Source organism: Passer domesticus, chromosome 2 (assembly GCF_036417665.1).
Source record: "Passer domesticus isolate bPasDom1 chromosome 2, bPasDom1.hap1, whole genome shotgun sequence".
NCBI classification, from domain to species: domain Eukaryota; kingdom Metazoa; phylum Chordata; class Aves; order Passeriformes; family Passeridae; genus Passer; species Passer domesticus.
In genome coordinates, this window is record NC_087475.1 from 66453837 (window position 1) to 66474063 (window position 20227).

The 20227-nt window shown below is 38.5% G+C and overlaps 1 protein-coding gene across 4 annotated transcripts in view; it reads left to right on the forward strand.

The window, feature by feature from the left end:
• Positions 1–20227, forward strand: part of TRPC4 (transient receptor potential cation channel subfamily C member 4) — a 133111-nt gene that overhangs the window by 67009 nt on the left and 45875 nt on the right. For 3 of the 4 annotated variants that reach the window (XM_064408942.1, XM_064408944.1, XM_064408943.1), the window contains one exon: positions 3520–4038. The exons of the other annotated variant lie outside the window; for it this stretch is intronic. In XM_064408942.1, the coding sequence (XP_064265012.1) occupies positions 3520–4038 (519 nt within the window). The remainder of the gene's footprint in view (positions 1–3519; positions 4039–20227) is intronic. 4 annotated transcript variants of the gene reach the window in all.

Below are 20227 nucleotides of genomic sequence, written 5' to 3' on the forward strand. Positions count from 1 at the left end.
CTAGATTCCTCTTCCTGTCATAGCAAAGGAGCTTGTCTTCAGACAGACCATACAGGGAATATAAACACATTGAAGAGGATTATTCCACTTGGTATCTAAAAGAATTGTTAGATATCCAAACCAGACTGACTCATTCCCACTTACACTGAGTGCAGGGAAAAGAAATGTGACCAAAAAAATCTCATGCCCTTGAGCACTCAAGTGTTCAGACTTTGAGCTCTCCTTTATTTTCTGTTTTGTTTTGGTTGTTTTTTTTTTTGTCTACTAATCACATAGACATTCATAACAAATATATGTAGTCACCAAACCTCTTCATCAGCTCTGTAATTAGTGTTGAAGTAGAAATTCTTCACAAAATGTAAGAAGGCAAAAATTATTTGACTTTGCCAAGTTTAAGCAGCCTCAAATTCAGCACACCAACTCCAAAATGTATAACATAGTTACACTACTGCTGATCCTTGGGAGGTCACAGTCAGTGAATGTAAGACCTAGTATCTTTCCATCCTTCAGGATTTAAGGAAGACTCAAATGTTTTCTGTGAGTGTTCTGTCAAGGCTTCCAAATGTGTGGCTAATATCAGTGTGTGCTGGTTATTTGGTTTGGTTCTCTTTAAAGAGAATTATTTTTAGTAGTTTGAAAGTAAAATTCATTGTAAATCTGATAACTTAAGAGCAAATACTCTGGGTCAGCCATTAGATGTTGAAATTTTCTGAATACCATGAGAGTGCTCAGTACTTCAAAGATAAGTACTTCATTTTGCTTCAGATGAGGGAATAATTTGACCTTATTACTTCGATATTGTCGTTTAAATTAGCATAAAATCTTAAAATAGGAGGTAAAGGATCAGGGGTTAAAGTAATCATGTAATTAAAGTTGAAGCCTTAGGGTTAATCCTTTAAATTTTTCTGTAAGTTAAGGCTAAAAAGATTTAATAAATACTTCTGTGTTTGGATAAATTCTGATGTGATGAATTCCAAAATGTGTGCATTAGCCTTGAATCTGAGTTATCTTAAGATGAAAGGTTTTATCAGCTATGAGAAAAAGCAAGCAGCTTGTAAGGAAATGGACCTCATGTACAAGTCAGTCACTGTAATGCCATGTTGTTTAAAGCTGCGTCTTAATTTTTCAGAGCTTACAGCTGATGATATGTTTAAGACAGAACTCAGTTCTGGCAGGGCTTGAAGCAAGTGTTACTTCAGTACTGTCAGAATGTAAAAAAACAGCAACATGTGAAGTGACAGAGTTATACTCTGAGCAGTCAGTGAGTTTGAAGTTATAACTTTCTGACCTTGAGTTTTCTGCCCTTGCAGCACTCTTTTTCACTCCCTGGCACCCTAAACCTGAGGCCAAGGGGGAGTCTCACTGCTTGTAGCAGACACTGTCAGAACACAACACATGCCTCTCTGTAAACCTTTACAGCTCTATGATCATGCAAAATCTCATTTCTACTAATGAAATGTTTGAATCTCTATCACCATTTTCATGCTGTTGTAGTCTCAAAAGGGCTGGTCCAGTTGCAATTTAGAGAACATGACAAGTGTGTTTGTGTGCATGCAGTGCTCTCTTTCTTCCTATATAATATGTAAGTAAAAGAGAAGTCAAATCTAAGACTGCAATAACTTGTGAGAATTGAGGTAGGAAACAGGTCTCACTTCCCCCAAACTGACACCAAGACAGGAGAGAAAACAGATGGATTTCAAGCCCAGTTCACACTGGACAGGAATAATGATGTGATCGGGGCACCTGGGCATCCCCAGGTGGGCTCTGTGCAGTGTCCAGCCAGGAAGTGACAGATGTCCCAGAGGTACTGTGAAAGAGACCTGACAGAGCAGCGTGGGCAGGGCCACAGAGTCCTCTGGGAAGTCATATGTCCACAGTCGTGGTTTTTCACCTGAGACCAGGCGCAGCACACAGAGCTTCTGTTTCTCCTTGCACCCAAGTGTTCCCTCCATCCATATCCATCCGTTCAGTATATTCTCAGCTGAGTTTCTTACCTCATGAGTAATATTTAACCCATGTTTCTCTGCACATGCTGCACTGTTTGTACCTCAGAATAAAGCAAGCAGAAGTGAAGTTTCACAGAGGCTTCTTGGCTCAGAACCACTGATTGTGAGCACCCATCTGTGAGGATAGCTGCACCCTCTGCACGGGACCATGAGGGTGGGTGTGCCAGTTCAGTCAGCCCACAGTCCTGTGCTAAAACAAACTCAGTGCCAGCCTGGCTCGGTGCCGAGACAAGCATGCATGTCTGAGTGCATGAGAGCAGAGAAAAGGGATTTCTGCCTGTTGACTCCACATACCTTCTCAGAATCTGGCACAGTGACTTAAGGTCAGTAATGCACTATGGCCAGGCAGGTTTTGCTTCCCCAGGGATGTGTGATTACAGTCCTGAATGCCAGATCCCCAGTCTTGACTTTCCAGCCCCATTTTAACACTCCCACTCCACTTGTGTGAGACTTGCATCAAAAATTTTTTCCTCCCTGCAATGACCATCTGTTTCTCTAGCCTTCAGATAGCTTTGAGTCAAATTATTTCCTTTTTTCTTCCTCCTGAAAGAGCATCCCTCAGAGTGCCTCTCTGTAGTGCTCTGTGGATTGAGTTTGTACTTGTTTATTGAGCTGTGGACAAAAGTCAGTCTGTAAGTGATGATGCCAATATAATTTTTTTTGATTGACATTGGCTAATTGAACTCACATTTTTAGTCATACAAATCAAATTAATTGTCTTAACCTCTGAAACGCTTTAGAGTCTGGTAGTGTAAAATAAAGAAACAGCTTAAAATGAAAAACCTTACAGTCTTCTGATAAAGCAGACTGACAAAACAAAAATGCATCTCAGAAAAGGCTTTAAAAATGGTCTCTGGGAACCTTTTTTCTACTAACTCCCCTATTTTCCTATAAACAGAATGTGTTTCTTTGTGCAAGTGAATGTAGAACTGAGCCTTAAGACATTAAGCTCTTTGTGGCAAGTATTTTTGTTTTTCTACATGGCCATACTTTCAACATTCTCTTTAAGAAAAAACATATTTTCTTCTCATTTACTCTTCTCATTTACTTGACCATTTTATTTTCTAAATCTAACTTGTCTATGTCCTGGTCATTGCTTCCTTCAGAGATTCACAGTTATGTCCCCCATGCATTTTCTTCCCTATGAAACTGAGACAAACCAGTGAGAGACAATAAACAATTCCCATCTTGCTCACTTCAAGGGGTCGGGGTGGAGCATTTGTGTCTAACTCGTCCTTGTTAATTTGTTCTAATAAATCATTGTCCATGGGTTGTTTATATATAAACAAGTTCTATGAAACAGAAACAGGCACACCCTGTTTATTACAATTAATTAACTGGAAAAACACAGTCTTAGCTGATTGAATTGTTATATTTAAATAGTTTCCTTCAACTCTGGACTGAAATAAAGATCCATCAGTAAGTGTATTACCTGGTAAACCATTTCTAGCTTAATTTTCTATAACTCTTGTTCAATGAGGAGGCCTGTAAGGGTTTTTGCCTTCTTTCACAGGTGCCACCAGTGCTTCTGGACAAGCAGTTTTCAGAATTTACACCGGATATCACACCTATTATTCTGGCTGCCCACACCAACAATTATGAAATAATAAAGCTCCTTGTGCAGAAAGGGGTGTCTGTGCCCAGGCCACACGAGGTGCGCTGTAACTGTGTCGAATGTGTCTCAAGCTCAGATGTGGACAGCCTCCGCCACTCTCGGTCCAGACTCAATATCTACAAGGCTCTGGCGAGCCCATCCTTGATTGCTTTGTCCAGTGAGGATCCTTTCCTTACCGCTTTTCAACTGAGCTGGGAGCTGCAGGAACTGAGTAAAGTCGAAAATGAGTTTAAGTCAGAGTATGAGGAACTGTCACGGCAATGCAAGCAATTTGCAAAAGATCTCCTGGATCAGACACGGAGTTCCAGGGAATTGGAAATTATTCTTAATTACAGAGATGATAATAGCTTGATAGAAGAACAAAGTGGTAATGATCTTGCAAGATTGAAACTGGCAATTAAGTACCGTCAAAAAGAGGTGAGTGTGCTGGAGAATATTTGAGCATATTCAGTAGTAACAATGTGATAGATAAGAGCCTGAAATACATCCTTTTGAACTGAGACAAGTTTCTGCTTATCTTTTTTTTTTTTTTCCCTACTAGGTTTCTGCTCTTTTTATAGTTTAAATTAGATGATTTTGAATAGTTGTTATAGTTTGATAGTATCAGAATTCAAATTGTTCTCTCCTAGCGCAGATTCTATGAAACTTATTTCTTTTACACCTGAATAGACATAGTCTTCAGTAGTTGTGCTCTGAAGTGCTCTTCAGTAATAGGGTGAGAAATATATAGAGCATACTTTAAATTAGCTTGGTCTGTGTCTGACAGAAAAAAGCAGCTGTGTTTAAGCACACACTAGAGGTACCTCTGTAGAGACCTTTCTTCAAAAAGTAGCTATTACAGAGACTGAAACAGAAGTTTCATAGCCATGCATGACTCCCAAAAATGTTGGCATTCAGATTCTCTTTCATATAGAATTCAAAATGAAAATACCTCGGTACTGGTGTCCATGGCAGTTAAAAATTCATACATTTGCTTCACCAGTGTGTGCATTCACTTGGAATCACAGGATGTCTGCATATATTTTTTAAAGTACTCCAGTTCTTTTGCGCATGCAAAAGCAAAAGATGTGAGACACAAAAATGAGTTAGGAAGACAGTTCCCATGATATTTCCAAACCTTCACCTAATCCCTGCACATCATCATGTCAGAATATGTTGCATTATCTTATTAGGAAACAGTACATACCAAGTCAGCTGAACTATGGAAGTTTATAGGCAAGACAAATGTAAGTATTTGGTATTTGTTCATATTCATTACAGCAAATGCTTAAAAAAATTCTTTGTTAAATTGTACCACTGCTAAATCTCTGTAATGCAAAACATACAAGTAAATGTGTTAAGTTATTAAGTATGTTAGAAAGGTTTGAAGAAATAATAACCAAACATTTAATGAGTCTTTTGTTCATTTGAAATATAATTTAGTAATCCTAAGAAGCTGCTGTGGAGGGAGGGAACTACTGAAGTACTGATGGAAAAAAACCTCAATTGGTCTCTGACTTCTTAAGTCTTCTAATGAGCATTTTTTCCTCCAGAAAATGTATTACATAATTTTATGTTTTATAATATAATGTTTCACGCAACATATTCATTGTCTTTCTAAATTATTTTCAGATAGTACTTTGCTAGATTTAACAAACACTATTTCTATTTCTTTAAGTGCCAGTCCTGTCTTACAGTCATGTAAGAAGCCGAAGCTTGGACTTCTGTTTTCTCAAGGATTCATGCACTGAAATAAAATTCTGACCTCTCATTGTTTGTTTAGTTTTTTTTAAACCGTAACACAAAGCTTGAATTTTTAAAATTTGAGATAGAGACAGTGATTGGCATACGTAGGGTGAAATGTGTTTTATAGTTGCATTCCAAAATGTTTTCCATATTCGTTGCTGAAGCAAACAGTAGCCTCTGTAACTGTTCAGTTATTTTATTTCTGATTATTACTACAGTATTCTGGTAGGTGCAGCTCTAAGAGCAAGAAACTTACCTCAGGCATAACAATTGCTTGGATTCTAGCTGTCCTGGTCCATATAGATCATAACAAAAATACACCATCAGGGTCTTTCTATTTCTTGTGTTAAGGATGTTTCAGCAGACACAGCCTCTAGCTGAATCCAGCAGCCTCCAGGGTCAGGGGATTCTTTCATCTTGGGCGCTGGAACCCAGCCAGGAGCTCTTGATAGTACAGTATTTTAGGCAATATATTCACTGCTTTTATAAATTATTTTCAGATGGTACTGCACCAGACTTAACAACTACTATTTCTGTTTCTTTAAATTCCTCTCCTGCAACAAAACAGCAAAACAGATAAGAATGCATTGTCGTCCCCTCTTATCTTACAACCCATCCCTAAAATCTCAGCCTTTATTAATGCTATTACCAAAGGACATTCTAATGCCATACTGGGGCTGAGGTCAGAGCTCCACAAGTAAGCAATCAGGTCTGGTTGTCCAGAATGTCCAGTCTCAATCAAAGAAATTAGTCACAGCTAAAAGTGACAAAATATTAAGGTATGTGTCCTTTTACATTGTGGTATTATGATTAAGTGCTCAGGAGTTAAGTATTACTTTTTTCCTTTCAAGCTGAAAATAATACAAAAAATTATTAACAGTAATTCATTTTGGCATTTTAAGCTACCAAGCATATTAGAACTAAGTCTTGTAATGGGGTGCAGTAGTCTCTGGGTAATATAGCTTGGTTTAATCTCAAGACACAGGATGGTGTAGAACAGCAGATTTAGGGTACTTGTAGAAGCAAACAAGTGGATGGTGAAGGATTTTCATTGTGTGAAGAAATGAAAAATGACAAATATGAGTAAAGAAAATTACCAAGCTCAGAGTTTTTGAGGACTTTCCAGAATGACGTGATGCTTGAAATGTAGATCTAGAAATGCCTTGTAATGAACACAGTCCCTTGAAATTCAGATGATTAAGCAGCGCTTTGTGTAGTGATCTGCAAGCCTCTGGTATCACCCTGTGTTTGTGGAAATTGGGAAAGTACATTAATTTTTAGAGCTCTCCATGTTCTCCACTTTGCTGCTGAAGTGAGCCTTCCACAAACCAAGAATGTTATGCCCATTGGATTTGAGGTTCTCCACAGTGAAAGTTGCTCATCTCTGCATTTCCATTCCTTTCACACTTGCCATAATACTGTGATTCACATTCATGTGCTGTCCAAAGGCATCTCAGTGATATCAATTCTCAGTCCATGGAATCAGGTCAGAGGTAACCTACACTGTATTATCAACAAAGAAACTTCCCTGATAAAATCATCCATCTTCTTTATTAATAACTAATGAGGTTGAAAGATTTATAGTCTCAAGTTTACCTTGCAGGATAATGTCTGCCAAGACTGTGGATAATATCTGTTCAGAGTTATGAGGCAGAACGAGGACAGTATCTGCCAGAATATGTGGGGTTTTGTAGCATAGCCCATGGGACAGAACATCCAAGGTGATATTTTTTTTTCCGTTAATTTTGCACCACTGGTGCCGTTTGACTGGAAGCAAAGAAGTTGTGGTGCCTGTTTCTGACACCTACTGTTCCCTGGGCTACAAATAACAGCAAATGAGAGGTTCCCTGAAGTCACACTGTCACCCTGCACTGGGCACAGACATTTTGTTGTCCAGTTACTTGCTGTTTAATATTGCCTCAAGTAAGGGAGAGTTTGATTTTATGAAGGCCGCCATAAGTTCATTGTTGTAAATTCTAAGCACACAATGAGTAGTGAGAAAAAAGTTTCCCTGGTTTCTGAACCAAATGAAAATATTATCTGAATCAACTGCAGCTCCACATAAGGATGTAGAAGGCAAATCCCAAACCCTGTATGTGGTTCACAAGCAAATCTGAGTTCAAATTAATTTCCGATTAATTTGAACTGCAGCAATGTAGTTAAGTAGAATAGTAGTCCTCTTTATTAGTAAATAGTCATCTTTTTCACTCATTGCAAAATGTGTGTTTTCATGTCATATATATTCAGAGTTTTCAACAGAGATATCACAGCAAAACCCCAGTTTTTCTTACTGTTCATTTAACTTTGTTTTAGCTTTGGTTCTGTTTAGGTATTAAGCATATAACTACAAAAATTTGAAAAAGTGCTTACTATGGTGCTTACTAATTTTCCCTTACATGTGAAATAAGGAAAGGGAGATTAATAGGCTGAATCAATATAATCTGGTTTCACCGTAAGTTTAACCAGTGTAATTTAAATACTTATACTTGTCTTTTATATCTCTGTTTCATTTTTGCCTCATGCTAAATGTCCCATTTCATTTAAGCTATGGCTGTACAAGCTCAAATACAGTAACAGGATGAGGTTATAATTATTGGTAGTACTAGCTCATTTTGCTTTGTTATTAGACATTCTCATATTAAAACAGAAGAAATAGGAATTTTTAAGTATGTAACTGTTGAGCTTTTCTCTCTCACTTCTTGAATGAGCACTGGCTGTTTTGGTTTGGGTTCACTTTTTATTTTTTTTTTATCTTTTCCATTCTTAGGTTATGATGATCATCTTTCTCTTCCTCGACAAATACACAATCTCTAGTAAATTTGGGATACCTTATATTGTAAATAGGATGTAAAGAGGTTAAATTCTGCCCATTTCATATTACCATTCTGGAAAGATTTTAATGAGCTTTTTTCTGCTGTTATCATAAAAAACCTGAAGTAAATGCATAGTTTATTTAACTTGCATCCAGTGTTATGTGTCATGTTGAGACCTATCTAAAGAAGCCAGAATTAAGTTTTAAAATTTTTCTGATCCTAAATTAAATTTTTTTAAAGTTTGATTAAAAATTACTAAATTTTACTTTCGCTCCCTGTTTATTAGACATGCAGCTGCTTAACTACTAAAACTCTCCCAAATACCTCTAGTTGGACCTCTAGATGCTCTCTCTTCCCAGGGGCAGGACATGTTTTTCTGAGTTGTGAGCAGCTGCAGAACATGTACTAGCAAAAGGCAGAGTGAAAAAGGGAGTGGTTTAACAATTTGATGTATTAAAAAAATTAACAAGAGTTCAGTCTTTATTATAAAGAATTTTAGGGAAAATGTTTCAGGGAAATCAGCTTCAAACTAAATTAAATACTAAATACAATAATATGATATTCAGATTTCCTGGATCAGTTCAATGTTTCTAGGAAAATTATACAGAAAGATTAAAAAAAAAAAAAGTTGTTTGGTTTTGATAATAAAAACCATCTGTTTGCTTCTGCTCAAAAGACAACTTTTTAAAAAGGGATCATTAGTTCTTCCTAGTTTTCTATGCAAAATACAGCCTCAGTGAAATGAAAATGTTTCACAATAATGTCAAAAATTCTGTGAGATTTTCAATGAAAACATGCCTAATCATTTCAAGTCTGTTATTTCATGTCAGTGTCTAAACACTTAATCTCAATGAAATAAAGAATTTTGTTTGTCTGCAATTACTTGTAAATCCACTTTAACATATTTGCCAATTAAATTCATATAGCTAATATCATCCATATCATATTATTACGGAAACCAGTATAGGCATGATAGAAAGCAAGAATTACTGATTTTCAAAACTATTTTAGCAATTCCTAGAGAAAATAAACTACTGAAATGAAAAGTTGCTATGTTCTTAATAATGTTTTTAATGTTTAATTGTAATGAATTGCTCATTAAAAGTCTTTCAGATGCAAAAACGTGAACTGCTGACTGTAAGCAGGAATGACTTTGGAAAAACAACATCTTAAGAATTGTTCTGTGTTTAAGATTAACCCACACCTGACACATAAGCAGAAGCACAGTGGCTGGCCATGTGTAGCAAGTCACTGTGTATATGAGTATTTGTCAAAAGGCTGCAAAGGTGCACTCAGAAGTATCCTTGTAAAAAATAACAAAACCTCACAAAAACCAGACTCTGATAATATTTGGACATTTTTGACACCAAAGGAAGACATGTTTAGTCTATGAATTGCATAACTGAGAGGAGTGATATATACACGTTTGGGTCCATGTCTCCAGAAGAACCATTTCTGCAGACTCTCACTATAGCACTCAAAAAATTTGACAAACATTTTTCCATGCTAGAGTCAGGTACTTTAAACTAGGTCATATGTTTGCTTTGTAAATCATGTAAAAGTCTCCATGTTTATAGATAAGGAATCCAGAGATTGTTAAATAGTATGAATTAGGTGAGTAGATTGTCTGCTACACATACAAAGCCTTCTTCTCTTTGGTTATAGAATCCTTTCTGTTGGGAAAAAAAACTTTAGTTCCAATGACTAACCCAGCACTGCTGAGTCCACTACTAAACCATGTCCCTCAGTGTCACGTATACATGTCTTTTGAATACTTCCAGGGATAGTGACTCAACCATTTCCCTGAGCATCCTGTTTCAGTTCTTGACTAGCCTTTTGGTGAAGAAATTTTTCCCGACATCCAATCTAAACCTCCCCAGTGCAATTTGAGGTAATTCCGTCTCATTCTATCGCTCATTACTTAGAAGAATTGACTGACCTCCACCTCACCACAATCTCCTACTCTCCAGGCTAAACAACCCCAGTTCCATCAGCCACTCCTCATGAGACTTATGTTCCACAACGTTCTCCTGCTCCGTTTCCCTTCTTTGGACATGCTCCAGGACCTCAGTGTCCTTCTTGTAGTGAGGGGCTCAAAACTGAACACAGGATTCAAGGCCTTATCAGTGCTGAGTACAGGGGCAGTCAATCACAGCCCTGTCCTGCTGGCCACACTGTTGCTGATACAGGCCAGGGCCTTCTTGGCCACATGGGCGCTCACATGGCTCGTGTTCAACTGCTGTTGAACAGCACCCCAAGGTCCTTTCCCACTGGTCAGTTTCCCAACCACTCTGCCCCCAGCCTGTAGCACTGCCTGGGGTTGCTATGACACATGTACAAGACCTGGCACTTGACCTTGTTGAACCACATACCGTTGGCTTTAATCCATCCATCCAGCTTTTACAGATCCCTCTGTAGAACCTTCCTATTCTCCAGCAGAACAACACTCTTTCCCAGCTTGGTGTCATCTGCAAACTGACTGAGGGTGCAGTTAATACCCTCATCCAGATCATTGATAAACATATTGAACAGGACTGGCCCCAACATTGAGCACTGGGGTAACCATCAGTGACCAGCTACCAACTGGATGTAATGCAATTCACCACCATTCTCTGGGCCCAGTCATCCGAACAGTTTTTTTAAGTATTCCCATCCAGGCCATGACCTTCCAGTTTCTCCAGCAGGAACACTGTGGGAAATGGTGTCAAAGGCTTTACTAAAGTCCAGGTGGCCAATATCAACCATCTTCCCTCATTCAGGTCACCTTGTTATAGAAGTCACTTAGTCAAGCAGGACCAAATGAGATGTAGGTGTCCTGTGGAAGGTGTACCTATTGCTGCTAGGAAAAATGTTCCTAAATCAAAGGTCACATCTGCTTAATACAGCATTTAGTTGTGGTGAAACAATTTTCTTAGAATATGTGAACAAATTCCTTATGCAGTCAATAGACAGAGGTATGCACAGAGGGAGATCCTGTCTGTTCAAGATAAGACGTCTAAGTTCATTCCAGAGACATCTCTCTCTGATTATGAGGCTGGATAAGGAAGCCGTGTGCTTCATTTAGAAGAATTACTTCACTAGGCATTGCAAATGTAGAAGCAAATTAGACAATTTACTGCATCAACTGCAATTTCTACCCTGTGGTAACAGAGGCTTTGAATTCTGGAGGCACAGAGCCCACATAAGGGGAAATTGATTTCAGCAATAAGTAGTTAATGATGTCTCACAAGTCAATAACCTTTAAATCAATAACCTTTAAATGCTATATGCTACACACAGCTTGCAACTCTCTTATCACTGTTCTAGTTAAACTATTCATGAACTAAGGTCAGTGGCTTTTTATTTCAAACACTTGATGGAAGTAATTAACTCAAAGACAAAACATTCTGTTAATGAAGTACAATGGAAATCTATCATTTCAATTGCTTTTCTGCATCTTCATTATATGAAATGTTGCTGGGATATCTGCCTTAAACAGGAAAAACCAGCAGTTCAAACCCCTAACCAGCAGTGCACAACTCTTCTGTTGAGACTGGCAGCAACAGAAGTTGGTTTGAAGGTGCTTGCAGGTGTTTGAAAGTGCTAATACACCCATAAGCTTCCCTACAAACCTGGGGTACATTTAGGACAATATCACAAAGTGTTCTGTCCTTCTGTCCAAAAACTAACTAATCCATGCCTAAAATAAGAGCAACTGAGGCACATTTGAATATGCTGACACTGAAACTTTTACATGCTGTTGCAGTGCCATTTTTTCCATTGCCTGGCTCTCTCCGTTGAGTGTTTATTGAACAATAAAACAAGACAGCCAAAGTAAAATTGTTTTAGGCCTGTCTGCTCATTCTTTTAATCTGTCTTCTCTTTGTTGCACCAGATGTCTGCAGAGAAATATTCACTTCCTTCCTTACCCCTTCCTTGATTTAGTGTAAGCCTTAGCTATCATGATTAAAATAGCAAAGGGTGTCTGCATTCTTTGCCTCCATCAATATGTGCACACATTGTCAAACAAAAGGTTTATGAGAAAAACAGATGCTGTTAGATGAACTCACTCTTGTACCTCCAAAGAGATCAGATCTATATATCTATTCAGTTGAGCAGAGAATATTAATTTCTAAGCTTTCCAGCTCCAGGAACTAAAGTAGAAAAATTAAGAGAGGTGTTTAATATGGCAGTGGTTTGACAAAGTGAAACTTGCATTTTGCAAGTTATATAGGGTTTATTTTTTAGTGCTGGCATTCAAACTTCTAGGGTATTTTTTCAAAGAGGAAAGAAAATGTTTACACAAAACTATCAACAATTCTTCCTTGCAGAGACACTTGGCTTTCTTCTGTAAATAATAGGATAATATTCTTCAGGGCTGAAATATGTTTGTTCTTGAGATCCCATTTTACATAAATAAGACATTTTAAGAAAAGATTTCAAAAAATTGAAAACTATTTTATTATGGAGAAAATAGTCTCACTTGTCGGTGAGCACTTGCAAATTAGAAAGAACTTGATAAGGAAGGATTTTGCAGAATGTTTCAGAGAACAGGGAAAAGCCAAGGTGAATACATATGAATAGGACAAGAAAGAAATCCAGAGCTGAACGTCATCTGCCATGTTATTACATTATTGCATCAAATCATGGCTTCTATTCTTTGATTGTGTTTCATTCCTGAGTAGTACTGGATAAATGGGAGGGTCTTTAACATCTGTGGGAGAGAAAGACCAATGCAGATCTTGAGAAAATAGAAATTACTGAAGGTCTACAAAGTACAACATACCTATGCTTTTTTGGTCAAATACAAGGTCTTGCTTGTTAGGTTTTTTAGGAGGATGAAGAGGATATATTTTACTTTGCCTGCTGAGCATAAAAGACAATAGTGTTTAATTATCAGGGTAATGCAGTTGTTTAAATTAGAGGTTGTTCTCAATAGCTGACCTTAAGGGCTTTATTAGCAGCCCTGTTATGGTTCACAAAAAGACATGACTCAGTTACATGGCATTTGACATTAAGAGAAGCTAAGTGTGTAACACCATGTAAAAACAGTTTGACACATTATTAATAAAATTAGTTCATGTATTTGTTTCTGCCTTCTTAATAGCACACAGAAAGAAGCTAGAAAAAAACCATTCCTGTAATGTGCTTGAGCTGTGAATTTCTGACTCGTTCCAAATTACCTCAGGTTTTTAACTACAGTTCCTATGTCAACAGCCCAGCCTTGGGTTCCTTCATCATTGATGGGAAGAGACAGACATTTCCAGGCAACTCAGGCCATCCGAGAACAAAATAATATTTGTTACCTATGGTGCTTAAAATTATTTTAAAGGTGACAAAGGACAACTAAATGTGTTATACAGGCTAAAAAGAATAGCATATAATTTCTGGAAAATAACTAACAGTGACTGTCTTGATATTCTGTTTCTGAGACCCAGAAAAGGCCTTTAAGATGAAATGGTGAACCTGTTTACAGAAATCCCTTCTAGTGCATTGTGTGATCTAAGGGTCTGTCCTGAGAAGTAAGCATGATGCAAAGCTGCTTTTCAGAGTTTTGTCTGAGGGAAAAATCCTCAATTTTAAATAAAGATGCTGAAGATCAGATGGAAAGCAAGAGAGAACTGTTAGAGTTATGACTGCCTGCAAGATTGCACTTGTGTTGAGACTCTTCTCCATCATTATTTCCAATGCTAAAACCTCTAGTGAATTTATTCAAAATCAGTCAAAATCCTGAAAAAAAGGATAAAATTTTTATGTACAGTGAAAAAATATTTTCTTTCACTGCATGTGGCCTTATTCTCAATAAAAATGTGTTAGTCAAATCACATTAAAGGTAACTAGCATAATAACAATTAAATGAGGAAAAATAATCATTTTCATAGTAAATTAAGGTTATATCTTCTTAACCTGGTTATGAAAAAAACCTTGTTCTCTACTAAACCTTGATAAAAGTAGCCTGGCAAGAGGAGCACTCCTTCTTTTTAGACTGATCTTTCCAGGTATGATCTGCAAATTACAGTGCACGGGTGATGGTCAAACAAGACCTTATCAATACTTAAGGCTATATTGTTTGAGGTTGTCCTGCTTTTCTCATACAACTTTCAGCTGGAGTAAACATACCTGTTATTATTTCACCCCATCTGACGAGTAAGCACCACAGAAGTGCTTGCTGACTCTGCCCCAGTGGCATGGGGGAAAGAATCAGAAGAGTAAAATTGAGAAAACTCATGGGTTAAGATAAAGGCAGTTTAACAAAAAAAGCAGAAACCAGCCATGCATGCAAGGTAAAAGAAGGAACTCACTCCCCACTGAGATCCCTTCTAGACTGGGTTTTCTGTGATCTGGTGACAGGAGCTGAGGGCACATATGCACTTTAGTTGGTGTGCTGGGAAGTCTCTGTCATCAAGTGTACCGAGGATGACACATACTTGTCTCTCTTCTCCCGTGGTGTTCAGGAATCTGGCCACCTTAGTCTTTCTCATGTGTGTTTGCCAGTATATAACATGGCGGCTCTGCTGAAAGCATGAAGAAAAACTCTAAATAGATTTTAAGAGTTCAGAAACAGTATTTTTGTTCTTATTAATATTGCAGTAGTACTCCAGGGATATTTAACTTCCCAAGTAGCTCAATGAGTTTCAAGTAATCGAGCAATATGAATTTTCAAGTGACTGAGGAAGGAAAAGGGTGGAGCACTATAAAATTATTTATTACATCAGAAGATAGAATGACAAACTGTTCAGTTTACAGATACTCTTTTCACAGGAACAAAACACAAATGCTTATATTAGGAAAAAAAGTAGTGAAACCAACTTAATTAAAAAATTAACTATTTAGCAGTTCTTATACCACTTTTCAACAGATATGATGATTTACTTCAAAGCATTTAGGTGAAAATTTTTGTCCTATAATTATCCAAAAAAATGAAGGAAAAGAAGTTTCTTTCCTTACTGCTTTCCTTCCTTCACAAATGCAATCAATGTAAATTGACCCATCATAACACTGCCAATATAATACTCTGCCAATAAAAAAAACATAAATACTATTCTCTCAGTCTTTGGTTCTTTGGCTTCTATCCTCCCTCAGTTTCCATGGAAAAGCTGGGGTTTATAACAAGCTTAGGAAGCTCAGTACTTCATAGAAAGAAAAACATTTTCCCCAAGCAGTAGTGATAATACATCTGCCATCAAGTCTTCTTTTTCCAAATAGGAGGTGAGTTTTTACCTTTGTGAGCTGTCAAGGTTAGAGAATTAAGGTGTTTGTGTGTCAGATTCCTTGTTGGAGTTTCTACAATTCCCCAGAGAAAAACACTGGTGTTGGATTATCTTTGAAGTTCTAGAATGAGGCAATAAAGGAGCTTGCAGTTAAATCTTAGAGCGTGCTGCAGCTGTTTCCCTGCACAATTACAATATAATTTAGTTTACTATATAGTTTAGTTAAAAGTATGGAGTTTTTTGGCTGCCATTCCTCTCAACCTCTCACTGAAGCATTTGGATGCTGAAGAAATCACCCTTTTCTTGTGTAGATAGAGGCTGGATTTGGGAGAGCTGTGGATTCTGTCAGGGTTGGTACTAACTGGCACAGAGTAGGCAGCAGTAAGTAATAAAGAGAAAGTGGAGTCTCACCACCACAACCTCGGCAAGTAGGTATTTTGGGTGTAAATTTAAAAGGGTTGTGTGGTACAGAAGCTGTTTTGCATCCTGACTGCACTGTTTGATGGTATTAGTAAGAGACCTTTACAGATGCAGGCTGGATTTTGTGGAGAAAAAGATGACTGATGATAACATTAGCTCCGGATGTTCCTAGCTCAGGAACGGCCTCTGTGGCCAGAATGGCCTCTGTGGACCACAGTAGAATTCTTCAACCCAGCTGATTTTGTTGCTGTATATAGGATGATAAAGGTACACGTGATCTAAATTTAAATTGCATGTCACATAGGAGCTTCAGGGTTTTTTGAATGTTAACTTGGGCTTTTTCCTCTCCATAATCACTTATGTTTTATTATATGATAAGTTTCTTTTTTCTTAATTGTAATGTATCACTGACTCTCAACTAAATTTCTGTTTAAAGAATCACACTTTCATGCATATGAGTGGGAAAGATCACAGAAGAGCGAAAAAAAAGCAAAAGAAAATATTTCTTCAGACTACTAGTATATTTCACAACGATTAAAGAGTGGCTCCTTCTTAGAAATGTACACTTTATGACTTGCTGGAGCAGAGGCCAGGGCATGTATGTCATACAGGCAGTGACAACAGCCTATGAAGTAGATTTCTCTGACAGTGAACAAATTGCTTTTGATTTGTAGAGGAAGAATGTAGCCTCAAACCTTCAGGGACTGAAAAAAAACTTTGTTTATATCCTTCCATATATTCTTCTTCCACCTCTAGCTTTTCACAAATGGTCATTTTCTTCCAAACTTTAAAAGAAAATATATTCCTTTACCTGGTAGTACAAGCTGATGTATTGTGCCCTATCTTGATAAGAGAATGCTATGGAATCTGGCCAAACAAAAACATCCCCTGAGTTATCCAGTTACTACAAGCATGCAATAAGTTTTAGAAATACCAGACTAACACAGAAATGTATAATGTAAAAATCAATAAAATATTGAGCGAGGAACTGGTCTTTGAAAGGTTGTCTGTACTGCTAAGTGCAAGCAGACCATAGCCTGATGGAACGACTGAGTGATGCTAAGGGATTTGTATTCAGACTTCAAAAAGTTGCAGATTTGCCTTGCACAGACATGTGTGGAGAAATAAAAAATTGAGCCAGGCGAAAGACAATAGGTAGTGGGGATTACTGGTGTCAAAAGCTCAGACTCAGCCACTGATTTTTTCAGTGTAGATGAGGCCTGAACATCCTTAAAAGTGATGCTTATGTCAATTAAATTATGCTTATCAATTAATATTGGCTCCTTCCTCACTCTGGTTCTTCACAGTGAAAGAAACCAGCGGTGTTCAGACATCTTTACAGCAACAGTGAGAGTAACTCCAGATTTTTATTTGAGATACCAAACTCTAATGTTTTGCCACAAATTGCAGAGCTTCTTAAGAGTAAAGAACTATCTAAGGCTGTATTTATTTATCCAGGCTGGCAGATGCTGGATAAACAGATTTTCATTAACAGCTGTAGTAGGTATCTTCCCATTACATGAAAGCACAGTATTTCTTAGGTCTGTTCCCAAGAGAAGTAATTTTTCTTCAATCACAACCTATTGTTAGGTGCAAAAGAGCTTTTGGAAAGCAAGACATTGGAGCAAGCAATATACTCCCCTGAAGTACTTTCCAAGATTAATATTTTGTGTTTAAACTGCAGAAGCTGCACATGGCTGCACTTGACTGATAAAACTGATACATCTGTTAGAGACTTACATGTGTTTCTCCTGAAAATGGTCTCAGAATAATGCTCACTGAGCATCCTTGCCAAAGATATTTATTTTATTAAGTTTAGTCTTTGTGCAGGAACTAGGTGATTAATCTGATTTCTCAGCTCTCAACATTCCTAGATAAAAACACAGCCAAGTTAAACAAGAGGAATCTAAAGATAAAAAACATTAAAGTGCTTGAAGAGAAAGAAAAGCAGATAAGTGACTATATACATTCTGTTCCTAAGTATTTGTGAAACTGCAAAGCCAGATCTGGACATTAATAAAGAACTTCCAACAGAAGAAAATTTGCTGTTTATTGCTTTATTTATCTTGAATGCTTTTGAAATCAGTCTGTGTTATCATTTTTTCCCTTCTCCCTCTAATTTTGTATTCAAATGAGAGTTATGCTTTCCAGGAACTGGATTCCCAGTGATTTTGGGGAACTTTGGCCTCTTCAGTTCCACACTAGCTTCACATCGTAAACAGTCACTTCTAAAGAAGCTGGGAAACCTTGGAGTTCAACTCTCTTATCTCTTGGCTAGAACAGTATAAGCATAGAAGAACAGATATGCTTAATATCCATTTTTCACATAAGGATTCAGGATGGCACCACATGAAGCTAAGCGAATGTCATGGTTTGACCCTGGCATAATGCCAGGGCTCTATGAAAGGTATATTTCCAAAATGGTTACTGTGAGATGTGACCTGGAAACAGAACAAAGCAGGCTCTCACTTGGGGATGGAGGGAACAAAACAACACTTTATTAATTACAATATCTAAAAAGGAACACATACAAAGCTAAGAATGAAAACCTTCCAAATACATTCCTCCTCCCCCCTCCCTTTTCTCCACAGAATGAAGTAACAACTTAGATTTCCACCTAGTCACCATCTCTCAGGTAATCAACTTCCAGTCCATCACCACCCCTCAAATAATCAACCCTCAAATCCATCAGGGAAAGAGAGGAGTCCTCCCTTGCCTCATAGGCTTCCCCCGGAAGCACAATTAAAACCTCTTGTGCTTCTGTGTCACCCATGACCCCACCCAGAGAACATCGGCCCTCGTGACTTCTCCCCCCCCATGTCCAATGCTCTCACCACTGGACATGGGCCAGGACTGCTTTTAGGGTTCCCCGTTTAAAGATGCTACACCCAGTTCCAAAAGCAGCAGTCTCTCAACTTCGCGACACCAGTCCCCCCCAGATTTCACTCCCTGGGGCCGAGGGGCCTCATGAACAGAGATCTTCCTCCCCACGGAGACAGAGGGCATCCCACACCCTCCTCAGCCATCTCTGTTCGCGCCGCTGCTTCACTCTTGACTCCCGGGTGTTGCCTCGCCCTAAATACAGTCTCCGGGTCACAGGAAAAACACGGGTGTGTCCATGGCCATACAAGAATACAAGAAAGAGTCCAGCCCAAGGCCACTCCATCATCTCTTCCCACCTAGGATTCTTCTCACCTCTTCCAGCTTTCCTCACGCTTGCCCATTTCATCTCTCATCTCTCTCTCCTCATTCTGATTCAGGAGGATCAGTACTTTTAAGGTTTCCATTGTTCTACAAAGGGGTTAAAACCTTCCCTTCTGTCTGCCCAGGACTCCCACAGCTGCCGGGCACCTTCTCTCGCCGCATCCCCCGCTTCTGGCCGGCCTTGCTGCCCACACAGTCTCTGTCTCTCTCTCCCGGGGGGGCTGCCCAGACATCCCAGGTCTCTTCCACCCCTGCACAGTTTCCTCTACCCCTGCACCTTTTGGGGCTCCGGCCTCCTCCCCACAGGCCGCATGGCCTCCCCCTTCCCCACCCAGACGCAGCTGGGCAGATGAGAGGTCCAGACTCCACTCACCAATGCCGGATTCCCAAAGAGGAAGTTCTCTGGGAATCTCCTGCTTTTAACCCCTGTGTGTTCTCAGAGGCGTATCCAAACCTCAGTGACCACCACACGTACCAATTTCAAATCTGGCCACTGATTAGTTTGACCACAACTTTTCCAAAAACTCACTTCCGGGTCAAACCAAGACAGCTAACATAGTAAAATCTAAATTTGCCTGGCACTAATGGGAGGTGATTACCATTATTTTTACAGAAAATATTTAATAGTGCAACAATATATCACTGATCCAAGGTTTCTCTTCACAGAAACAGTCAAAGAACCTGAAAATAAATAAAAGAAGGCATTGAAATTTTTGTGTTCAGGTTTTTTTCAAATAAGTCAATACCCTTCTCCAATCTGAAAGGACAGTCAATAAAGGAAAGTGGAACTAGGAATGACTATCTACCTTGTTTTGGCCTCTGCAACAAGCTGAGCAAATGAGGAACACGACGATCTCCAGTGATGCCAATAGGAATTCTCACATGAGCAGGCAATTCCCAGAGGAAGAATCTAGCTGTTCTGGTTGTTTTCCTACCCATACTTCACTCAAAGCTTTTCTTAGCTATTTTTTCTCCAATTAAACTCTCACTGTGTTCTGTGCTTTAGTTGCTTTCAACATATTTGCAGCTCCCTCATGAATTTTGAAAGGTTGGTTTATTTGCAGATTTTCCTTCTGGCGATATGGCAGCTACAGGAGTAGACAAAGTGGTAGACTGTTCTGGATGTGAGGGAACTCACTGGTCATGTAGTGGAATTGTAACTAACTTGGATCCTAACCCCTTCTGGCTGACCAGCTGATGCTTGGAAGCCTTACTAATACAGGACACAAAACCAACTTGAATGTAAAAAAAACT